Genomic DNA, 21,513 nt, shown 5'->3' with positions numbered 1-21,513 from the left:
AACAAAAAAAAAAAAAAAAAAAAAAGTTAAATATATTTCCTTAAAAAAATATATAACAAGGGCTGGGGATTTAGCTCAGTGGTTCCGCTGCCTGCCTCACAAGTGCAAGGACCCGAGTTCGACCCCTGGTACCAAAATTATATATATCTATATATATATAGATATATATAGATATATATAACAAATGCGTTTTTTAAACTATGAAAGTAATGTGAAGGGCTGGGGATTTAGCTCAGTGTTTCCACCGCCTGCCTCGCCAGTGCAAGGACCCAAACAAACAAACAAACAAAAAAAAGTAATGTGAACATGATAAAATATTCAAAAGTATGTAAAATTATAATATAAAAAGTAAAATTTTAAAGGATCAGTACCCAGACTATATACAGAGCTCATAAAACTCCACACCTAAACAAAAACAAAAACATAATCCAATTTAAGAAAAAAAGGACAAAGGACTTGAAAAGACATTTTTTTCCCAAAGAAGATGTACAAAACAGTTGATAGCATTATTACTCAGTATCACTAGTCATTACAGAAACACAAATAAAAACCACAGTGTGGGCCAGGGATTTAGCTCAGTGGTGCCACCACCTGCCTCACAAGCACAAGGTCCAGAGTTCAATCCCCAGTACCAAAAAAATAAAACAAGTGAGATGCCACTTCACACCCACTAGGATGGCTACTACAAAAACAAGAAGTCTTGGCAAGATGGGGAGAAACTAGGGCCCTTGTGCATTGTTGGTGGGAATGCGAAATGGTGTAGCCACTGTGGAAAAGCTTGGCAGCTTATCAAAAAGTCAAATGTGGCCAGGTACGGTGGCACGCGCCTCTAATCCCAGCAGTCCAGGAGGCTGAGATAGGAGGATCAGCAAATTTAAACCCAGCCTGGGCAACTCCGTGATACATCATGAATCAACTTGAAAACATGAGGCTGGAGCCGGGGGAGTAGAGAACACGTTTAGCATGCACAAGCCCACAGGTTCAGTCTCCAGGCATGAAAAACAAAAGGCCAGTTATAAAAAGGCAAATACTGTATGATTCTACTCACCTGAATTGTCCTACTCAGACTCAGACTCACACTCAGACTCAGAAGGCAAAGATTATGAGGGACTAGAGAGAGTGGTGGGAAGGGAAGACTGTTTTATGGGTGTTAAGAGTTTCAGTTTGGGATGCTGAAAAAGTTCTAGAGATCAGTAAGGATGATGCATGTGCAACATTTCGAATGTGCTCGGTGATGCTGAATGGTTTATTTTTAAATGTTTGAAATAGTAAATGTTAATGCATAGTTTTAACACAGAGCAGATCTGATGTGGGACAGTAAAATGGAACAAGTCTTTGAGAAACAGCTTAGTGATATGTTCTGAAACATTCCCCAGGGCCCAGCAATTCTGCTCCAATGTACAGACTCTACCGAAGTACATTCACCAAAAGACACGTACTGTTCACAGCCCCACAACTCACAACAGTGAATCATAGAAATAGCAAATGTTTGTCAAGGCGGGATGGAGAGAAACACTGTGGTAGAGTCACTGAGTGAAATGAACAAGGGCAAATCTAATAAACATGAGGTTGGACAGCAGAAACCAGATATAAGAGGACCCACATACTGTCAGGGAAGAAAGAAATACAGTTTCTCCTAAACTCTCAAGTATTTGTAGACCAAGAGTCCCCATGACAAAAACTAGTAAACAACAGGCCAGCCAGAGATTTAGCTCAGTGATTCAGCCGCCTGCCTCACAAGCACAAGGTCCTGAGTTCGATCCCCGGTATCAAAAAAAGCAAAACAAAACCGTAAACAAGAGAAAAACAGCATCACATGGGAGAAACCTCAGTGAGAGGTAACTCAAAGCAGTGTGGTTTAGGACTCGCTTCCAGAGGCAGGAAACTGTGGGAAGGTAAACTAACTAATGGAGTGAGATTTGTTTGCAGACCCCAATGGTGCCCTGTCTGTGCTGATAAAGAGTGGCCTCCACAGTAGAGGAGAATGTATATCCTGTGTTTAGGTGGCAAGCAGGGAGGGTAGAAAGAGTTCTTCCTCCATTTGCTGCTTCTTAACTGCTTTTGGTTAAAAATATTTATGTCAAAGATACATATTTGGGATTGACACATTCTGGATTCCATTAGGATGATTCCATTGGTGTAAAGTTCAAAAACAGGGAAAACTTATCTAGGTAAAAGGAGAAAAGACATTGCCCATCCTTTGGAGAGCAGTTTTGAATGGAAGGGAAGGGGCAGAGGGGCTGAAAGAACAAAAAGAGCTGCCTTCAGCTCCCCAGAACCCAGTGCCAGGTCTCCCCCCCCCCTCTCTCACGCACGCGCACACACACACACACACACACACACAGGTAGGATCCTCTGTGGGAAGGCTGGAATGAAAGAGAAGATTGCTTAGAGACCAGCCTGCTTCCTTGACGACATTCCCACTGAGGAGTCTGGGGCTGTGACATGTTTGACCAGTGGGAGGAAAGGAAAAAGGGCCTGATTCAGCTCCAGAGAGTCACAGGGGGCCCCCCCGAGATCCCCAGGGTGGCCATGCCCTTTACCTCTAGCACACAGCTCTGTTAGCCTCATCTTCTGATGAATGTGGTTTTGCCTTAAGTCTAGAAGGATCAGGAATGATATGTGACAAATGTTAAATATAGGGCAAAATTAAATAGGGCACTCTGCATGGTTTGTTCATCCAGCTGTGCAAAGTAATATTTACAATAGTTTTTAAATTATATAGGAAAATTCTTATGCTATGAAGATTAAAAATATGCAGAATGCAGAACTACATATTGTATGTGTAACTACGCACTGAGAAAAGGCTGGAAGAATGAATCTTCCCAATGACTACAACTTATTCTCCAGTTTGGCTGGGTCATGACTACCAGTTAAAAACTTATTTTCTTCAGCTGGGCGTCGTGGCGCACGCCTGTAATCCCAGCACTCGGGAGGCTGAGGCAGGAGGATGGCTGTGAGTTCGAGACCAGCCTGGGCTACACAGTGAGTTCCAGGTCAGTCTCAAGTATATAGTGAGACCCTGTCTCAAAAACCAAGAAAACAAAAGAACAACAACAACAAAAAAAAAAAAAAAAAAAGAAGTTTTTTTTTTGTTGTTGTTGTTCTTTTGTTTTCTTGGTTTTTGAGACAGGGTCTCACTATATACTTGAGACTGACCTGGAACTCACTGTGTAGCCCAGGCTGGTCTCGAACTCACAGCCATCCTCCTGCCTCAGCCTCCCGAGTGCTGGGATTACAGGCATGCGCCACCACGTCCAACTCAAAACTTATTTTCTTAACTTTTATGTGGGCCTAAATTTTCTCTTGTCATGAATTCTTGGATGCACCCACCTGATTACTATGTTCGAGTCCTAACCTCAAGTACCTCACAACGTGACTATGCTTGAAGATAGGGTCTTAAAAGAGGTTAATTATGTCAACATGAGGTCATGAGGGTGGGCCCTAACCTACTATTACTGTCCTCTGAGAGGAAACTTGGATAGACTCTGCAAAGGAAAGACTGGGTGAAGACAGAAGAAAATGGGCCATCTACAAGCCAAGGAGAGAGAGAGGTGTGAGAATCCTTCCCACACCTTCATCTTGGACTTTTACCCTCTAGAATTGTGAGAAAATAAATTTTTGTCTAAGCCACTCATCCGGGGTACTTTTCACAGCAGTGCTAGTGGTGGTTTACTTTTAACTCTCGGTCTCCCTCAATGAGCTCTCCAATCCTCTCTTACCAGGTTAGGCACCAGGAGTCTAAGGACTCCTCTGTTACCCAGAAGCCTTAAGACCCCAAATTTTATGCACCAGTAACCCAGAAATCCTCTTCCTGCTGTCCACAAAATTTGCCCCCTAGGAGTGTACAGCACACCGCACTGCCTGTCTGCTGGCGTATCTCCACCAGAGTGTTTCCAAACACTTGTAGCACAGTATCTGGGCTGCCCATCTACTTTTCAAGGCGACAGTGCCAACAACCAAGAAGATGCTGGCAGTTGTCTACCGCAGGTGTTTGTGCCTCGCACAGCTACACGTAGGCTGTGCCCTGAGTGAGTCCAGGCACACCAGGGCGCACAGCCCCATCAGTGCTACCCTGCGTTCAGCTGAACACAGATCCCAGCAAAGAGGCATGAGTCTAGGCAGGCAAGAACAAGTTGCAAACACCCACTCTGCCAGAGACATCCAGCTAAGTGTTTTCTTGCCCAGATCTTCACAAAACAACCCACAAGGTGGATATTACAGCTGCCAACCTGACAACTCAGGAACTAGAAGCTGCCAAAGGTCAAACTGCCTCAGGAAACAGCTTCAGAGAGGTAAATAAACTATAGAAGGCTCCCCAATTAGGAAGCAGCAGGACCAAGTTTCAAATCCTGAAGGCAGGTAAGTGATGAAGAACATGGGGTTTGGAATCCAAAAAAAACCAGGTCTCAAATCCATATGCTATGTACACCTCCTTTGTGCTCGGGCAAACTGTGACCGTAGGGGAGCTGTTTCCTCACCTGGAAAATAGGAATAAAAATCACACTTCACAGGGCTACTGGGAGGAGTAAAGGGAATCGTGGGTGTAACACTGACTGTATCTGGCTGAGTGTAAACCTCTGTGAAAGGGATCGTCCGCATACACACAACTAACAGGCTTCTCACTTGGAGTCCTCGTCTCTCTGTAGGTCACAGTAAAACCACCTCCCAACCTAGGGAACAATTAGCTACAGGTCTGTTTTACACAGTGGATGAAGCACAAAGGGAAAACCAGATGCGTGGGACCAAACAGCAGTGTAGGCAGCTGGCTCGGTCTGCATCTGGAAAGGGCTGCTTTGCAGGGGTGCTCTGTAGTTTACTGGGAGGACAGAGCTCTCAGGAAAGTTGATCTTTCTGGGGAACCTTGCTGGGGCAACTGTACGCACAGAAATGGTTTTCTCTGCAGCTATGAGTCACAGAGAGGCCAGTGAGCAGTTAAAGCCCTAGGGCAAATCATCACAATTTCTTCCCAGATGCTTCCTGGAACCACAGCTTTGTATCACTCACTGTTTCAAAATGAAATTGATCCGAAACCAGGTCTCATAGTCACTCACCCTTCCTCCGCCTCACCTCCTCACAGCCAGTGAGGTAAGTGGATTCCTGCTCCTGAGTGCAGTGGAGCTTCACAAGGCCACACATCACGGGGGCACGACGGGGCTTGTCAAACCCTGAGGTGAGCTGATGAACACATTGGGCTACAGTTCAGACCTTAAGGCTGAAAAACAAAGGCCTAAACATGGTTCTTACTTCCACACCCACCTGGGGCCTCAGACAAAGTAATTTGACTGTTTTAGCCTGTTCATCACCACAGCGATTCTGAGTCACAAGGGTAGGGTCAAGGAAGCAGGTTTCCAAAGAGCAGCGACTATCGCATCCACCTCACAAGGGTCCAGAAAGCCGACAAAAATGTATCTGCTATACCAACATAAAGGGACAGCCTTCAGCACTGAACTTTAATGCACAATTCCTAGAATATTCTTGGGAAAAAGCAAGAGGAAATCAGTAACTCTGCTTCTAGAGAAATTGATCCGCGTTCCATGTATCTGCACTAGCTGGAAGACGTACATAACCAATGGAACCAGGAGTCCCTGGCCTTGGTTCAAAGCTTCTCTCTAAAGACCATCTTGCCAAGCCTGGCCTTTGATCCTGAACTGGCACCGCTATAAAACTTGGGCAAGAAGAATCTAGTCTCTGGGGTACTAGAGCTGTGAGAAAAAGAAACTTTTATAACAGACTTACAAGAACAGATGGATACTGGGTTGAGAACTCATTCTGCAATATTGTACGCTTGCTTTTAGCCTGGAATTGCCTGGACACCTCCAAACTCCTAAGGAAACAGCCTTGAAAGTGAGGACCTGGTCTTTCCAGCCATAAAATAGAGGAGATACGCAGTCCAATGTTCAACTTGGATGTTGTGGTATGGCATCTCGATGGGGTCAAAATGACTCATCCAGGCTTCAGTCCAGGCCAGTTGCCTACTGATCTCTGGGCATTTTGAAGAAATAAAAGAGAACAGCAATATCAGATTGAAGATGGTGTGGCCAAAAGGAAGCCTGGAGATTAGGAAGACTGCATAGAAGTCTTTATTCTAGTTTGGTTTAGGGACATATCTAGCTCACAAAGCAAACAAATTTCTCCTTACAGCTATCACTACCTTCCAATAAGGTACAGGGATAAGAGGGCAGAGCGGGAACTATGTGGAGTTGACTTCAAAGAAAATTCTGACATTTTTTGTGGGGGGAGGGGGAGTAAAACTAGAAAAAAAAAAAAAGCTCACTTACTAAGAAATACTAACCAAAAGGACAAGTATTGTGGAATACTTGGGAATAAGGTATTACTATACGTGGCAGGCTATAAAATGACCCTTTTCATAAGCCCCTTGACCCAGACATTGAATTTCAGCTTCAGCATGGTGCTCAATGCGAAAGTCTGCACAAAGATGCTGCTTTAGTGGTAGTGAATCATTGGAACACTCCAAGCCGGGAGTTCTACCTGTTGTCCTTGAAGATCTAGGCAGGAAGGATAGTCCCCTCTGAAGGACACCTAGGTGTAACAAATCCATACCTGAAAGAATCTTCGTGACTATCACCTATATAGAAAAAAAGAATGTCTCAATAACCTTTTCAACAGAATTTTTATGCTGTGCTATCGTCATTAAAATGTCTTAATGTGAAAATCTAGTCAGGAAAAACATTGCTCTGCAGAGGGGGATTAAAAAAACAAGCCACAAAATATGAATAATTATAAAATATTATTTTATATTTGTACAAATGAGGACAGGTAGGTTAAGCTGTGGTACCAGTAAAGCGGCATGGACCTCTCCTACCATTAAGCATTTCCTGGGCAAAAGAAGGTCAAGATGGCTACCAGTCAGCAGGACCAAATCTGAGGGTACCAATGGGAAGAGGCTGCAGGGCACCAAGGCATGCTAGGAGCCCACACATGCAGAGAGAGAGGCACACCAGACTCTAAAGGGCCGTGACTGACCCAGGATCTTCCCCAGGAAATGCTGGGAAGCCCATCTCCCTAGCAAACAAGCTGGAGGCAGCTGTACACATGCCTGTTAAAGAGTCCCAGATGTCCTTCAGAGGGGACAACCTATTCTCCCAGAGTTTCAAAGGCAGGAGGTGGAACCCCCGCCTTGAAACGTTCTGAATGATTCAACCTCACAAGAGCAGCATCTCTGGACAGGCTTAGACACTGTGCACCATGATGGAGCTGAAGCGCAGAGTGGAAAGCATTCTTGGGTAGCTGCCCTGGTAGCTTTATAAAGATCACAATAAGGTCCTGGAGGTCTGTAGGACCCTGGAGAGGTGGTACAGCTACACCCAGCAAATGGCCCCATCTCTATCAGTTCACTCTGGACCTCATCTTTCCACCCAGATGAGGCTGCAGGGGCTTTGGAGATACTTGGCATGGAACCCTTCTCTAACCCACCCAAGAGGAGGGGGCTGGAGAACCAATGGTGGCAGGTGGTGGAGCCACTGAGCTAAATCCCTGGTCCTTGTTTTGTTTTTTAAATTGAAGGTGGTCCTGTATGGGTGGTGCTTTTGCCTATCTTCCAGTTTTCCACAGTAAACACACATTGGATTTGCAAACAGAACTTGATGTACCCCCCCCATAGAAAAATGACCTGGCAAATCCATGTTGTTGAGAAGGGAGAGAGCAGTTATTTTGTAGTTTTAATTCTTTGCAGAAAACTGTCTGGAAAGAGCTGTTATCACTCAAGTTCCTCCTTACTCTTGGAAGCTGGAGCTTCTCCTTATAACACCCAGAGCTGCACCCAGGCTAGGCTGCACTCCACAGCAAGCTAGGGGTTTGGAACACGGATGCTTGGAGGCTCGGCATGAGGCGTGCTTTCTGGCTCCCCCAGGGATCTCATCCCTGGAGACTACGTGAACAGCCAGCCTCTGACTAGCTGAGATGAGGAGCAATTAAGGGACTGGGATGGCAATTAAGGGTTTCATGGGCGAAAGTGATGCAAGTTAGCCCTACAGCTCTATCAAGTCACTTAATCTTTAAGTTGTTTAACACCAAGCACTTACCAATAAACATAAGCCCCTTATTAATTCCCAGTCTCTAAAATGGGATCACACACACACACACACACACACACACACACACACACCCCTAGGTGCTTGTAAGAACCAAAGGTGTGCTATACATGAAAAGTACAACGAAGTTTTTAAAAGTTGGGATAGTGATTTAAAAAGCAAAGCAAAAAGACGAACATGGCAAAGGTCACTCAGAATCATGATATAAGTAAAAAGTTAAACTGTGGTAACTGCCATAGAAGCAATCTTTAGAAATTAAATTTAAACCTGAGTATAGTGCCACACACCTGTAATCCAAGCACACAAGAAGCTGAGGCAGGAGGACCACTGCTGAGTTTGAGGTCAGCCTGGGCTACGTAATGAGTTTAGACCAGTCTGAACTACACAGGGAGACCCTCTCTTACAGTGTTTTGTTTTGTTTTTAAAGACAGGGTCTTACTATGTAGCCCAGGCTCTAGGCTTGAACTCCCAGTGATCTTCCTGCCTCAACCTCCTGAGTTCTGGGACTACAGATATGCGCCACCACATCAAAAAAAAATTTTTTTCCCAGTCGTGGGGATTGAACCCAGGGCCTTGTAGATGCTGCTAGCCAAGTGTTCTACCACCAAGCCACACTCTCAGCCCTTTATTGTTAAGACACGTCTGGCAGGCCTAGGCAGGCCTCAAACTTGCCTCAGCCTCCTGAATAGCTGGGATTATAGTCCTCTGACATCATTCCTGTTTTGGTGTGGCTTTTGATGACACTTTCAAATATGTATCAAAATTCAAAATGTCCAAATCTTCCCTGTACCAACACATACTTTTGTCTGTTTTTTTTTTTTATCTCCCTTTGAATGCTTTAAAAGACTCGTAAAATCAATGTCAAAAACCAAATTGTTAGGGGTGCACACCTGTAATACCAGCACTCAGGAGGTTGAGGCACTGCAAGTTTGAGGCCAGGCTGGGCTACATTGTGAGTTCAAGGTCAGTCTAAACTACATAGGGAGGCCCTGTCTGAAAAAAGCCAAACAGGGCCTGGGATGTAGCTCAGTGGCATCATGCCTGCCTTGCAAGTGCAAGGTCCTGAGTTTGATTCCTGGTACAAAAAAAAAAAAAGCCAAACAAAACAAAACACCAAATTCTTAATCTTCTTTACTTTACCCTAAATACGATCTTCTTCTAGACTCTCTCTCCCAAGTGCCTTTCATACACTCAGCTGCGCAAACCTAAAATCTGGACATCAGAAGCAGCCTAGAGTCTGCAGCCAAAATGCCTGGCCTCAGAGTTCAGTTCCACACTGACTTTGGGCAAGTTTGCTAACCTCTAGGCCTGTTTCCATGGCTATGAGATAGTAATGATAATATCTACCTCTGTTAAGATAATAGCTACCTCAGTTAAATGAGTTTGCACTTAGCACCATGCTTGCAGATGTATGAATAGCTAGTAGGGTCATCTTCCTTGACCAAGCACGTCTCCCACAGAACTTTTCTTCCCTACCAATCACCAACTCATGATTTTCCATCTCTACTCTCACCCCTCAGTACATACTCCATTATCTTTAGTCTAAATGGATGCAAAATCTTAATTAGAAGAAAGATCTTTTAAAAATGCAACAGCACATCCAGGTATGATGATGCACATGTGTAATCCCAGCACTGGGGAGGCTGAAGCAGGAGAACTCCCACAAGTTCAAGGCCAGCCTGAGATACAAGTGAGACCCTGTCTGAAAATACACACACAAACTTGATTCATTTGAGAAAAGAAGTAAGATTGCTTCCTTATTCGAAACTCACCCATAGTTGGCCATTGTTTTTAGGCTAACAAATCACATCTTCTAATGTGCAATTCCCACCTCCAGTTTATGGACACACTGGTCTTTTTTTTTTTTGATTGGTACAGGTCCTTTTCCCAATTGCACAATAACCTCTTTACCACACCGCCTTTCCACACGCTGCTTCCTGGCTGGAGTAATTCATTTGTTCTCACCACAGTCATGTAAGATCTCTATGTATTATACCTAGTACCGTATACTGTACATCATAATACTGATATATTTTATGTAAACTTCAACCATAGAAACTTGAAATGGTGTCACAAATAATAAAGTCTCAGTTTGGATGCAGAGTTTTCAGAAATGTAAATCCCCGATATTAAAAAAAAAATTGTGGGCCAGGGATTTAGATCAGTGGTTCCACTGCCTGCCTTGTAATTGTAAGCACAAGGTCCAGAGTTTGATCCCTGGCTAAAAAAAAAAAAAAAGTGTCACATAACTGCAAAACTAGAGACTACTGAATTGTGAGCATCCCTGCAGCTCTCTACCCCACACAGTCTCCACATATGTTCATATGAAAATGTAAGTCTTCAGTCCTGGGTGTTTTTAATTATTTGAGGTTTTCAAGAACGCATCTTTTACATCAATGCTGTACAAGACGTCTACTCCAGCAATATTTGGGATTAAGAAAAAACTCTTAAGGCCCTCTTAGGGGAAAAATACAGTAAGATCAGAAGTGAGGTCTGTTTTAAGAGTGGAAACCACCTTTTATTCAGGAAAATAACTTGCTAGATTTTGAAATCTTAAAAAAAAAAGTAAAGAAAGATGCATTTTTGCTATATTTAAATGTTTCATTTTGAAAACTCTCCACTTCCAAGGAAAATAATTCTAGTGTGAGCAAATTTGATAGTTTACTTCTAAGTGGTACAATTAAAAAAAAAATTTTTTTATTTTTTTTGGTACTGAGGATCGAACCCAGGCCCTTGCGCTTGCAAGGCAGGCACTGGAACCACTGAGCTAAATCCCTGGCCCTAAATTTTTATTTTTACTGATTTCAAATGCTCTTGAAACATTATTCCAAAAATTAAGTCATTAAAAAAAGATACTGTAAACACTAATGATTTTTAAATGTCATAGTGACCTTATCTGAAGCTTACAGCACAGTCTGTCTTAAGGTTATTGTTCAATCATAAAAGCTCAGTTTATCTGGGTGAGGTTAATATGAACAATTTACTCGATCATCTTTCTACAAGTCTTTCCTAATAAGGCAATTCTTACTAGTTAGACTTCTAAAAATCCAAACACTTCACAATTTTTATGCTAATTCTTCCCTCCCACCACATCTGTGAAAGATAAGGGTCAGGGAGAGAACTAGCTAAATAAATCATGGTCTATATACCATGTAGAAGACCATGAAGTGGTTAAAAACAATCTAAATGTGTATTCAACTCTCTGGAAAGATGCCTGTGAAACTCTCTCTTAAAAAAGCAAGTCATAGCCCAGAGTGGTGGCGCACACCTGTAATCCCAGCACTAGGGAGGCTGAGGCAGGAGGATCACTGTGAGTTCAAGACCAGCCTGGGCTACATAGTGAGTTTCAATGAGTGAGACCCTGTGTCTCAAAAACAAAACAAAACAAAACAAAAACAAACAAAAAACAAAAAGCAAGTCGTGGGCTGGAGATTTAGTGCAGTTCTATAGCCTGCTTGGCACATCCAAGGTCCCGAGTTCAACCCCCAGTACCCTCCCCCCAAAAAGCCAATTATAAGATAACACTTGTATGCATGACATAGTCCAACTGTTTTTAAAAACCCCACATGCACACATAAGTTTTTTGTATAGAAAAAAGTCTGCAAAGATTCATAGTAACATTGACTCTACTTGTCCTTAGGGAATAGAATGGGGGAAGAGAACCAAGGAGTGTTTTATTTCTCATTTGCTTCTACTGACAGGCAATGTGACTCAGCGGTTTCAGGTTACCTTTGAATGCAAGATCCACTACTTAGCAGTGTGAGCTTGAATTGAGCACATTACTTAATCTCTCTGGCCTCAGTTTATCCATCTGTCAAATAGGGGAAAGAGGGGTACTTCCCTCTAGGGATATTTGAGGATTAAATGAATTAATACACATAAAATGCTGAGAACTGGGCCGGGGATTTAGCTCAGTGGTTCTGCTGCCTGTGGACGCAAGGTCCAGAGTTGGATCCCCAGTACCATAAATAAACAAACAAACAAACAAATAAATAAATGAAGAATGAATGCTGAGAACTGCCTGTCACATAGATAATGCATAATTTTACTGCAAAGTTTGTCTTTACAGTAAACATATTCACTGTATTAATTTAAAATCCAAATAAACCGGACCTACATAAATAATATAAAATAGCCAGGGGGCATGGTGGGGCCTGCCTGTAATCCCAGCACTCGGGAGGCTGAGGCAGGAGGATGGCTATGTGTTCGAGATCAGCCTGAGCTACACAGTGAGTTCCAGGTCAGTCTCAACTACATAGTGAGACCCTGTCTCAAAACTAAATAAACAATATAAAATAGTATATATGTGGGTGGGGTGATTAAATAAATAACCTTCTCAAGCAATTGTGACCATTAGTCAAACTTGCAAACTATTGACTCAGACAAAAGGCATGAATGAATAAGCCAGAGTGTGGAGCTGAGAACCTGCTGGGGAATTCTGGGAGTGGGAAAAAGACCACAGAAGATGAGAAAATAGCAGGTCTGGAAGCCCAGCGGGAAGCTCTGCGGATCGACTCCACAGGGAGAGGGGAAGGTGTGGCCTGGCATCCGGTCCTGGCTTGTGTAGGGAGGGGCCTGCAAGTAGCTATCTTCTCCCTGCCTGCAGCTAGGACAAGATGGGGCTCGCTATGCAAACGCAGCTCACTGGCAGCCAGCGTTGCACAAGACACCAAGGACCAGGCTGAGGGGGGCCTATTCCTCCCTTGCGTTTCCAAAAGGTCTGAAGAGTTCCCAAATGATCCTGGGTGTGGGACCATTTCTTTGGACAGTAATTCTCGCTTCTCTCTAACTTGACTGGGTTTGGGGAATGCCTTGTGGTCCTCACATTTGGGGGAAGGAATCTTCCTACCCAGTGGTAACTCCAGGAGGATCAAAGACTTACTAAAGTGAATGTGAGACCCTAAGGTCAAAATCCCTGGGCAAACAAAATAAACCTACTTCCCCCTGAGTATACAATATAAGCTTTCAAGGTTTCTTGGTAATAGAGAGATAACTGCAAACTAATCTTGTGCAGTCTTAAGTAAGTAAAAGTGGAGTTAGATGGAAGGGAGAAAGGAGAGGCTGGAATTGTACCTCCTGAGCTCCAATCCCCTAGTTCAACTCGAGATGCCACAGCCCCAAAGGAAACCAGTTCTTCCCTTCCGAGGGCAAGCAGCCCCCCACTTCCTGGCTGTGTGGCCCTGGCTCTGAGCCCTGTCCCAGATGTCAGTCAGCAGCAGGGTCAGGCTCAGAGTTCAAAGAAGTCAAGGGAAAAAAAGAGAGCTGATTGCTGGACTTGCTTTCAGGGGAGGAGGTACCGTGGTGTGCTGCTCAAGTAGCCAACCCCAAGTGTCTGCAGATCAGGGTAGGAACCCAGAACCCCTTGTGCAAGATTTGGCTGATGAAGGAGTAGGAGACAAAGTCTATGATGCCTTCTCCACTCTGGAGCCGGGCCTGAGCTGGAGGTGGGGTGAAGAGCAGAAGCCAGACAACCAAAAGCAGATGCTCTGCTGGGAAGTGTCAGTGTGAGTGCTATCAGGCCTGGTATCTGAGGCCTCCCATCCTAAAAGGGAGCCCGGACAGAACTGGACAGAAGTTCTCACTCTCCTCCGCTCCCTCCTTTTTTTTCCCCTCCCTCCAGCTCCCGGTGATTCACAAGAGGCCTGGGGAGGGAACAGGACTTCAGAGTTTTTGGATCAGAGGCTAACTAATTTGGCTGGGGCCAGAGGACGAAGTCTCTTCCCTTCTCAGACTCAGACTCCCAAATGGTTGGTGCCTCACACTTAGACAGTCAGACCTGGATTCAAAGCCTAACTCACTAGCCTGGGTGACCACGGATAAATTACAAAATTACAAGCCTAGATTTCCAATTCAGCAAAATGCAGCCAATTCAACCCACCCCATGGGGCTTTTAGGAGGATTAAAGGGGCTTATTACATAAAGTACATGGTGTGACTCTGGAATGCAGTAAGCTCTCAATAAATGGTACTTAGATTGGTGTTTTTTAAACTCTTTTGAGCCAGCCCAGCTGCCTGGGTTGGTGATGCTGGGTAACTACATGGAAGGCAGCTATGCTCACCTCTGTACCACCAATGCTTATGCTGGGTAACTACATGACATGAGGGGGGAAAGTTAAGGGAGGCAGACAGCGTCCTGCAGGAAGGAACGCTGGCCTTCACTGCGCTACACCAGGGACTGCGGCTTTCTCTCCTGCCTTTCCCCAACCTTCCTGTGCTGCTCCAAGCTGTAGCTCATTTGGCTCTCTCCAGTATCCACTCCCCTGTCCAGCCAGATTAAATGCGTTTAAAGTTCCTGGAACCTGACATGCTATTCTCCTGCCAGAATATTCCCTGCCACTTTTCATGCCCCAACCCTCTTGCCTCATTCTTCATCAGCCTCCAGCCCTCCCCTTACTTCCTGCAAGTCCTTCCAAGAACATGTCAGCAACCCTTCCTAGGTGATCCTTTACGAGTCCCGTACTCAATCATACACACACACACACACACACATGCAGTATTTATTTTGCATCTCCATCAGCACATAAATAAATGCCTTTGAGGCCTCTTGAACTTTCTACACATTTTGATCAGTATCCCCCAGCACCCAAGACAGTACCTGGCACTTAGTAGGTGCTCAATAAGTAGTTGTTGAATGGAGGATTCACTATTAAAACTGCCCTCTTCTAAACGTGAGCTCACTGAGGTCAACGAGCTGTGGGTCTTACTTATGTCTGAATTTCTAACACCTAATAGATGTCCAGACATTTGTTGGCAGTATGACCTTTGCAAATTGGCCCTGGATCCCAGATACCTCCTTGCCTCTTAGAAATAAGGGAAGAGCTGGATTTGACCACATTGGCCTAATGAGAAGGTTGTTGCCCTCACCCACACTGGTTAGGATAAAAATCTCCACCCAATAAGAGGCTCTCACCTATGAAACTCACAGATCTTCCCAGATTCCCTGCCTACTTTGGGGTAATGAAAAAAGAATTAGCCTAAGAACAAATAACAGAAAGCTATTCTCACCCAAGAAAAAGGACCAAGTATGTAAAAAACACCTGCTGTCTCTTAGCAGAGGGCCAGATGAGAAACAAGAGTCCGAGGGGTGGGTCTGGTAAGGAGACTTGTGGTGGTGGGGTGTCCAGAAGAGACCCAGTTTATCCAGGACAGGGAAAAGCTAACATCTCAGTCCAGGACCTTAGAACCAGGAGCCTCCCGTAAACCTTAAGTTAATCCAGCAATTGTGTTCCCGGTATACACAACCGACACAGGTTCACCAAAAGACCTGTACAAAAATCTTCATGGGGAGGGCCAGGGATTTAGCTCAGTGGTTCCACCGCCTGCCTCACAAGCGAAAGGTCTCGAGTTCCGTACCCAGTACCAAAAAACAAACAGGGCTGGGGATTTAGCTCAGTGGTTCTGCTGTCTTCCTCGAAATTGCTAGGACCCAAGTTCGATCCCTGGTACCAAAAAAGAACCAACCAAACAAACAAACAAAATTGTTAATGGGGAGCTGGGGATACAGCTTAGAGGTACAGAGTCTGCCTAGCATGGATAAGACTCTGGGTTTGATCCCCAGCACCATTTTTTAAAAGTTCACAGAACACTATAACAGCCAAAACCTAGAAACTATTCAACTGTCTACCAACAGAACTATAGATGACCATACAAGCAAGAGAACCAACTACAACTATGTCCCGAGTTACATAAGAATTTTACAATGTTCAGTGAAAGTAGCCAGATGAAGAGGGTTTATGGTAGGATTCTTATAGAAATAGGAATAGAGGGCCGAGGTTTTAGCTCAGTGGTTCCACGGCCTGCCTTGCAAGCACAAGGGCCCAAGTTTGATCCCTGGCACCAAAAAAAAAAAAAAAAAAAAAAAGAGAGAGAGAAAAAGAAATAGGAATAGAGGAAAATTCATCTATGGTATTAGAAATCAGAATGGTGCCTATATTGAGAAGTGGTTCTCTTAGGGAAGGAAGGGTCATCTGAGCCATTGTAATATTCCTTTTATTTTTCAGTAACAGGGATTGAATGCAAGGTCTTTGCCTTGAGCTATATTGCCAGCCCTTTTTAATTTTTTAAAATTTTAAGACAGAGGCTCACTAAGCTGCCAAGTTGCCCTGGGTGGGCTCAAACTCAGAGTCATCCTGCCTCAGCTTCCTAGAGTGCTAGCATTACAAGTGTGTGCCACTGGGCCCAGCTGTAACGTTGCTTCTTGATCTGTGTGCTATGCACAAGGGCTTTTCAGGTTTGAGACTGTCATCAAGCTTATCGCTTGAATGCTTTTCAAGACACATGTTACTCAATAACAGCAAGACTTCAAATGGAGACTGTTCAGCCTCAGGACCAAGGCCTCAACTGATGATGGCAAGAAGGCCCTTCTCTCTCTTACCCCGAACACTGGGTACCCAGTGCTTGTCATAAGCAATGCCATCTTACTCAGCAGGGTGGTAAGGACAGCCTGTACTGGGAGTGGCCTGTGAGGAGGTGGGAAGGGAGACTAGAGGCTTGAGACCTGCTCCCCAGTTACAACTGGCAGTGACGTAGGACAGAGTCTTCGGCAACCTGCCCTGCCTTGCTGCTGAGCCAGGAAGGGAGCCAGCTGGGCTCAAATCCCAGTTCTCCAACATTCATTCCTTAGGGGCAGATTTATGGGGCACTACAGAATCCTCCTGGGCTACGGAGGCAGCCAACATGGACTTCAGTCCTGCCTTAACCAAGGATTTGTCCCAGTGACTTTATTTTACAGCTAAGGAGAAGTCATCACCACCTGATTTGCAGGTGTTGTTGCACACCTGTAAGCACAAAAAATAAGTAACTTTAGACTATAAGCTCCCAAGGGCAGGGACCTTGCTTTCTTCACTGCTTCAGTTACAGAACAGTGCTTGATACACACAGATCCCAAATTCATGTTTGCTAAAAGAATGAAATATAAATAAAAGTCCTAGCCCAGAGGAGGGGCTCCAAATAGAAAGGTGATTTTTACATTAACTGCAGAAATACACATAACCATTTTTATTTGCTTGCAGTGATGGGGATTGAATCCATGGCCTCATGCATGGTACAGTACTGCTGAGCTACATCCCTTTCCTTTTTTTGGAACAGGCTCTTGTTAAATTGCACCGGCTGACCTTGAACTTGCCACCCTGGCATCTCAGCCTTCAGCCTCCAGAGTAGCTGAGATTACTAAAGGCATGCAGGACACACCCAGCAAACATAACCATCTGGAATTTAACTCAGACACAGTCAGGTTAATTACTGAATTTTGATGTTTTCTACCAAAGCTCATGATAATGGTTAGCCTTCAATCTTACCCAAGGTTGACTAAGGGTTCCTAGAATCTGCCAAGGGGCTATGGGGAAGTCTGGGTCTTTTTGAGTGCCCTTAAACCGCCTCTCAGTGGCTCAGTGTTTGCTGTTAATAGGCGGGTCACTCACTGTAGGCTTTTCTTTGTGGCAGTCCTGAGAATTGAGCCTAAGGCCTTGTGCATGCTAAGTAAGTATTCTAACACTGAGTATATCCACAGCCTGGGTCATTCATTCCTAATCACTCACTGATACAATGCAAATTCCTTCCCTCCATCCTTTGTCTTTGCTTCCGGACCGCACTTCAAAGATGTAGGCCGCAGCTACTGGGTGGGAGCAGGGGAATATTCCCGTTCCACTTCCCTAAGATTAACCTCATTCTGGGTCTAGTCCAGGGTTCCTCATTAGGTCCTGTAGAGACTATACCCAAGCTAGTTCGCTCTATGGGAACGTCCTGGAAAATATTCTTGAGGATTGAGATTGTTATTGGTGTTTGTAGGATTCAGGGCTCCAGCATCCTACTTTTTCCTTCCATTCATCTTCTAATTTCTGGTAGTAAACAATTTCAGGGAAGCCAGGTGTGACGGTGCACACACCTGTAATCCCAGTAGTCTGGAAGGCCGAGGCAGGAGGACCACGAACTGGAGCCCAGCCTGGGCAGTTTAGCAAGACTCTGTCTCAAAATAAAAATAAAACAGGGCCAGGGATTTAGCTCAGTGGTGCAAGGTCCTAAATTTGATGCCTGGTACCAAAAATAAATAAATAAATAAATAAAATAAATAAATGAATAAATAAATAAAATAAAATAAAAACACCCAAACCAAAACAAAAAGTTAAAAAAAAAAAACATAAAAAGGGGGTTCAGATGTTCAGATGTAGCTAGCTCAAGGTTCAATCCCCAGTTCCAAAAAACCAAGAAAACAAAAAAGTCAAGAGAAATTAGGAGCCAGGAAGGTCCATTCAAATCCTACCGGATCACAACAACAACTTTGATTGAGTCACAATCACTTATTTCTTTTGTAAAATGGGCTGACCTTTACAAGATTGTCCTGATTCACACAAGCAAACACCTCCTGGGCATCCTATTATGTACCTGTCCATACCAGTGACCCCTTACCCTTCCTGAATCTCCAAAGTTCCTGAGCCCTTCAGCCTAGGGAGCTGAATCAGTTAAGCTGTGCCTGTTTCTCTACCTTTAAAACTTCTGGCAGGGTTGGGCTACAGGCTTTCTGAAGTTCCACCTCTGAGATTAAGAGCTCAAATTGTTTAATATTTACCTTACCTGCTTCAAGAGAATGTTAGGAGGATAAAGCAAACTCAAGCTCATAGTAGTGGAAGGGTTTTGAGGAGGAAGATGCACATACAAACAAGGTATTAATTATAATCAGATCATTTCTTTGAGCTCAACTTCATAGACATCGTAATATTCATAACCCAGGGGCAATTGTTTCTGAATAGTATAGAAACTGCTGTTTGGCTTGGCAAAATGAGTCTGCATATGCCCACAGGATAACCCTTTTAACCAGGCTGGATCCAGTCTTGGGCACCAAGTTTTGGAAATGGGAAGCTGAAGAGGAAGATAGAAATGTATCAGCAAGGCTGGATGTGGTGGTGCACGCCTGTAATCCCAGCACTCAGGAGGCTGAGGCAGGAAGATTGCCATGAGTTTGAGGCCAGCCTGCATTACATAGGAGTTTAAAGATACCCTGGCACCTAGCAAGACCCTGCCTTTAAAAAAAAAAAAAAAAATCAGCCCATGAAGATCAAGAGGGAACATAAAAAGGTCTATATCTTTTGTTTAGTAGGAGTTTCAATTTATTTATTTTGAACTTTTAAGTCTATTTTTAAAAGGGGTCCCCCATCATACTGTTCAAGCTGGTCCTAAATGCCTAGGCTCAAGCAGTCCTCCTGCCTTAGCCTCTGGAGTAGATAGGACTATAGCTACACACTTGCTGACTCTCAACTTATTGGCATCATCTGGGCCAGAAACTTGCTTTTAACTGAAAAAACAAAGCAGTAAACCGTTTCACAAATGCTTACTCTAACAACCAGTCATGTTTGCAGGGAGACTCATGGTGAGCCAAGCAGATTAACCCACTCACTCTGTTTTATAACCCAGGTGTGTTCCTGGCACAAACTCAGCATTTTCACAACCGTAAGCCAGACATCCGAGAAAACTGAATTTCCTCAAAAGGTTTAAAGTGCCTGACATCACCAGGAAGCACTCACTAACTCAACCATGAAATCGAAAACCTGATCGCCACTTCCCCCCCAACAACCTAAGCCTAGTGAAGTGACAGCTAATCTGGCATTTCTTGCTTCAGTAAGATAAGGCATTGACAACATTCAAAATTAGCCCACTCAGACTACATACAGCAGGGACCTTGACAATAGGGAGGTGGGGGTATAGTTTTGGCAGTCTGGTTAGTAATAAAGCTTCCTCAGGGAGCCGGAACTGGATTTGGGGCCCAGCCCGAGTTAACATTTTTACAGGTTGGCTCAGTTGCAGTTTGTTAGCCCGCCAGTAATAAACCCATATGCAAGAATTTAAAGTTTATGAGGCATGGCCTCTTTAATGCCTCTAACTGGGCTCCCTACAGCCAAGGGTTTAAGAAGCGTGGCCTAGCCTGAGTGTCAATTGTTTAGTTAATCTGCAGTTATTTGGGAAAATTAAAAAAAAAAAAAAAAGCCTCCACAGACTTGAGGCCCTCAATCCTCTTGAGGAGAAACAAAGGAGAGTTATTCTGTCCCCTAGGCACTGACACCCCACCTTCAAGCTGTGGGCACTTGTACCTAAGGCTAAGGGGCCTGTTGATGGAGCATTAGAAAAGTGCTAGGTAGCAATGTTTTAAAAGGTAGGTAAATCACAGATCTCCCCAGGAAAATGCATACACAAGTTTTCTGGAACTCCACCCAAGGATTCCGGATTACACCCGTTTAAAAACTTGGGTTTGACCCCTTGTAGGAGCCACCATTGCCCTCTCCACTTGGAAAGAAATAGACCACCACCACCCCAACCCCAGCCACAGCTGCCTGGGTCTCATGACACACTGGTTCTCTGCACCAAAGTGTCCCCCCACTCTCAAGTTTTTGAACTTGAGGGGGGAAATGAGTAATTAGAACATCAAAAATGTGCTTTGATCTCTCTCTCATCCATTCTGTTCATAGCCCAAGGCTTGATGGCTTGGGACACCACCGGCCACCCAAGTGATCTAAAGTCCCACTGTCAAGAAGCGAGATGTCCCCAGCCCAGGTGTGCCAAGCCGCTCGCAGGCAGCAGGGGCGCAGGCCCTCCGGGAAGGGCAGGGTTAAGAGTGCATTCCAGCTGCCCGGGAAGAAGGGGGGAGGGGGAGACGAGCGCGGAGAAGAGAAACAGACCCGGTCTGTCTGTCGGAGACACAAAGCACGGTTCACAAAGGGGGCCCGAGAGAGGCGAAGGGGGCTGCCCCGGGCACCGCTCATCCCCACACCTGCGCGGGGGGTGGGGGAGGAATGTGCACGGCGCATTCCTCCGCTGGGGCCAACCGGAGAGAGCTTTCCGCGTCGGGACTGGGTGAGGGGCCCCAGCCACCCGATCCGGAGGGGTCAAGCAAGCAGTGACTACGGGGCAAGGAGGGGCTGGACGTCAGGGGGTGCTACGCGGTCCAGCCTTCCTGGTCAGCCACTCACCCCAGCACAGTCCGAGATGTGCTTTCCGCGCCTCTCCGGGATCTGAGACGGTGCCCAAAGTCTCCCGCACCAGCCTGGCCACCCCTCGCGCGGACCCCTACACGGCGGATCCACCCGGGCCGACTCGGGAGAGGCGGGGGTGGTCTTACCTTTCTCCAGCGCCTGGCCCGGCTGCACTTCTCTGCCTCCCTCCTCCAAGGTCACTCCAGCCTCCCCAAAGCCCGCGCGGCAAGGCTGAGAGGCTGCGCACAGCAGCCAGCAAACCTGTGCCTGAAGGCAGAGAGGGGAAGAGGGAGGCCGGTTACTGACTGGTCCGGCCCAGCACACCTCATCCTGGGGAGTCCTTACCGGGCCTCCAGGACCACACCGACCCCAAGGACTACAGCACCGCTCTGTCCCCGACGCCACCGCCGCGAGCGGACCCCGCCCGCCCCCCAGGGAGCAGGTCCAGTTAGCCAAGGGCCGGGCACGGGAGTACCTGGAGGAGGAGGAGGAGGAGGAGGA

The 21,513-nt window shown here is 45.3% G+C and overlaps 1 protein-coding gene across 3 annotated transcripts in view; it reads right to left on the bottom strand.

Annotated features, from left to right (window-relative positions):
• The window catches only part of Cdh3 (cadherin 3), a 130,590-nt gene that overhangs the window by 22,131 nt on the left and 86,946 nt on the right, over positions 1 to 21,513 (bottom strand). For 2 of the 3 annotated variants that reach the window (XM_010612325.3, XM_010612324.3), the window contains exon 3: positions 21,159 to 21,279. The exons of the other annotated variant lie outside the window; for it this stretch is intronic. In XM_010612325.3, coding sequence (XP_010610627.1) covers positions 21,159 to 21,279 — 121 coding nt within the window. The remainder of the gene's footprint in view (positions 1 to 21,158; positions 21,280 to 21,513) is intronic. 3 annotated transcript variants of the gene reach the window in all.

This window comes from Fukomys damarensis, unplaced genomic scaffold, assembly GCF_012274545.1.
Source record: "Fukomys damarensis isolate Sample0158 unplaced genomic scaffold, DMR_v1.0_HiC HiC_scaffold_32, whole genome shotgun sequence".
Classification (NCBI taxonomy): domain Eukaryota; kingdom Metazoa; phylum Chordata; class Mammalia; order Rodentia; family Bathyergidae; genus Fukomys; species Fukomys damarensis.
Note: the sequence above shows the minus strand (reverse complement) of the source record. Positions and strands in the feature narration are given on the sequence as shown.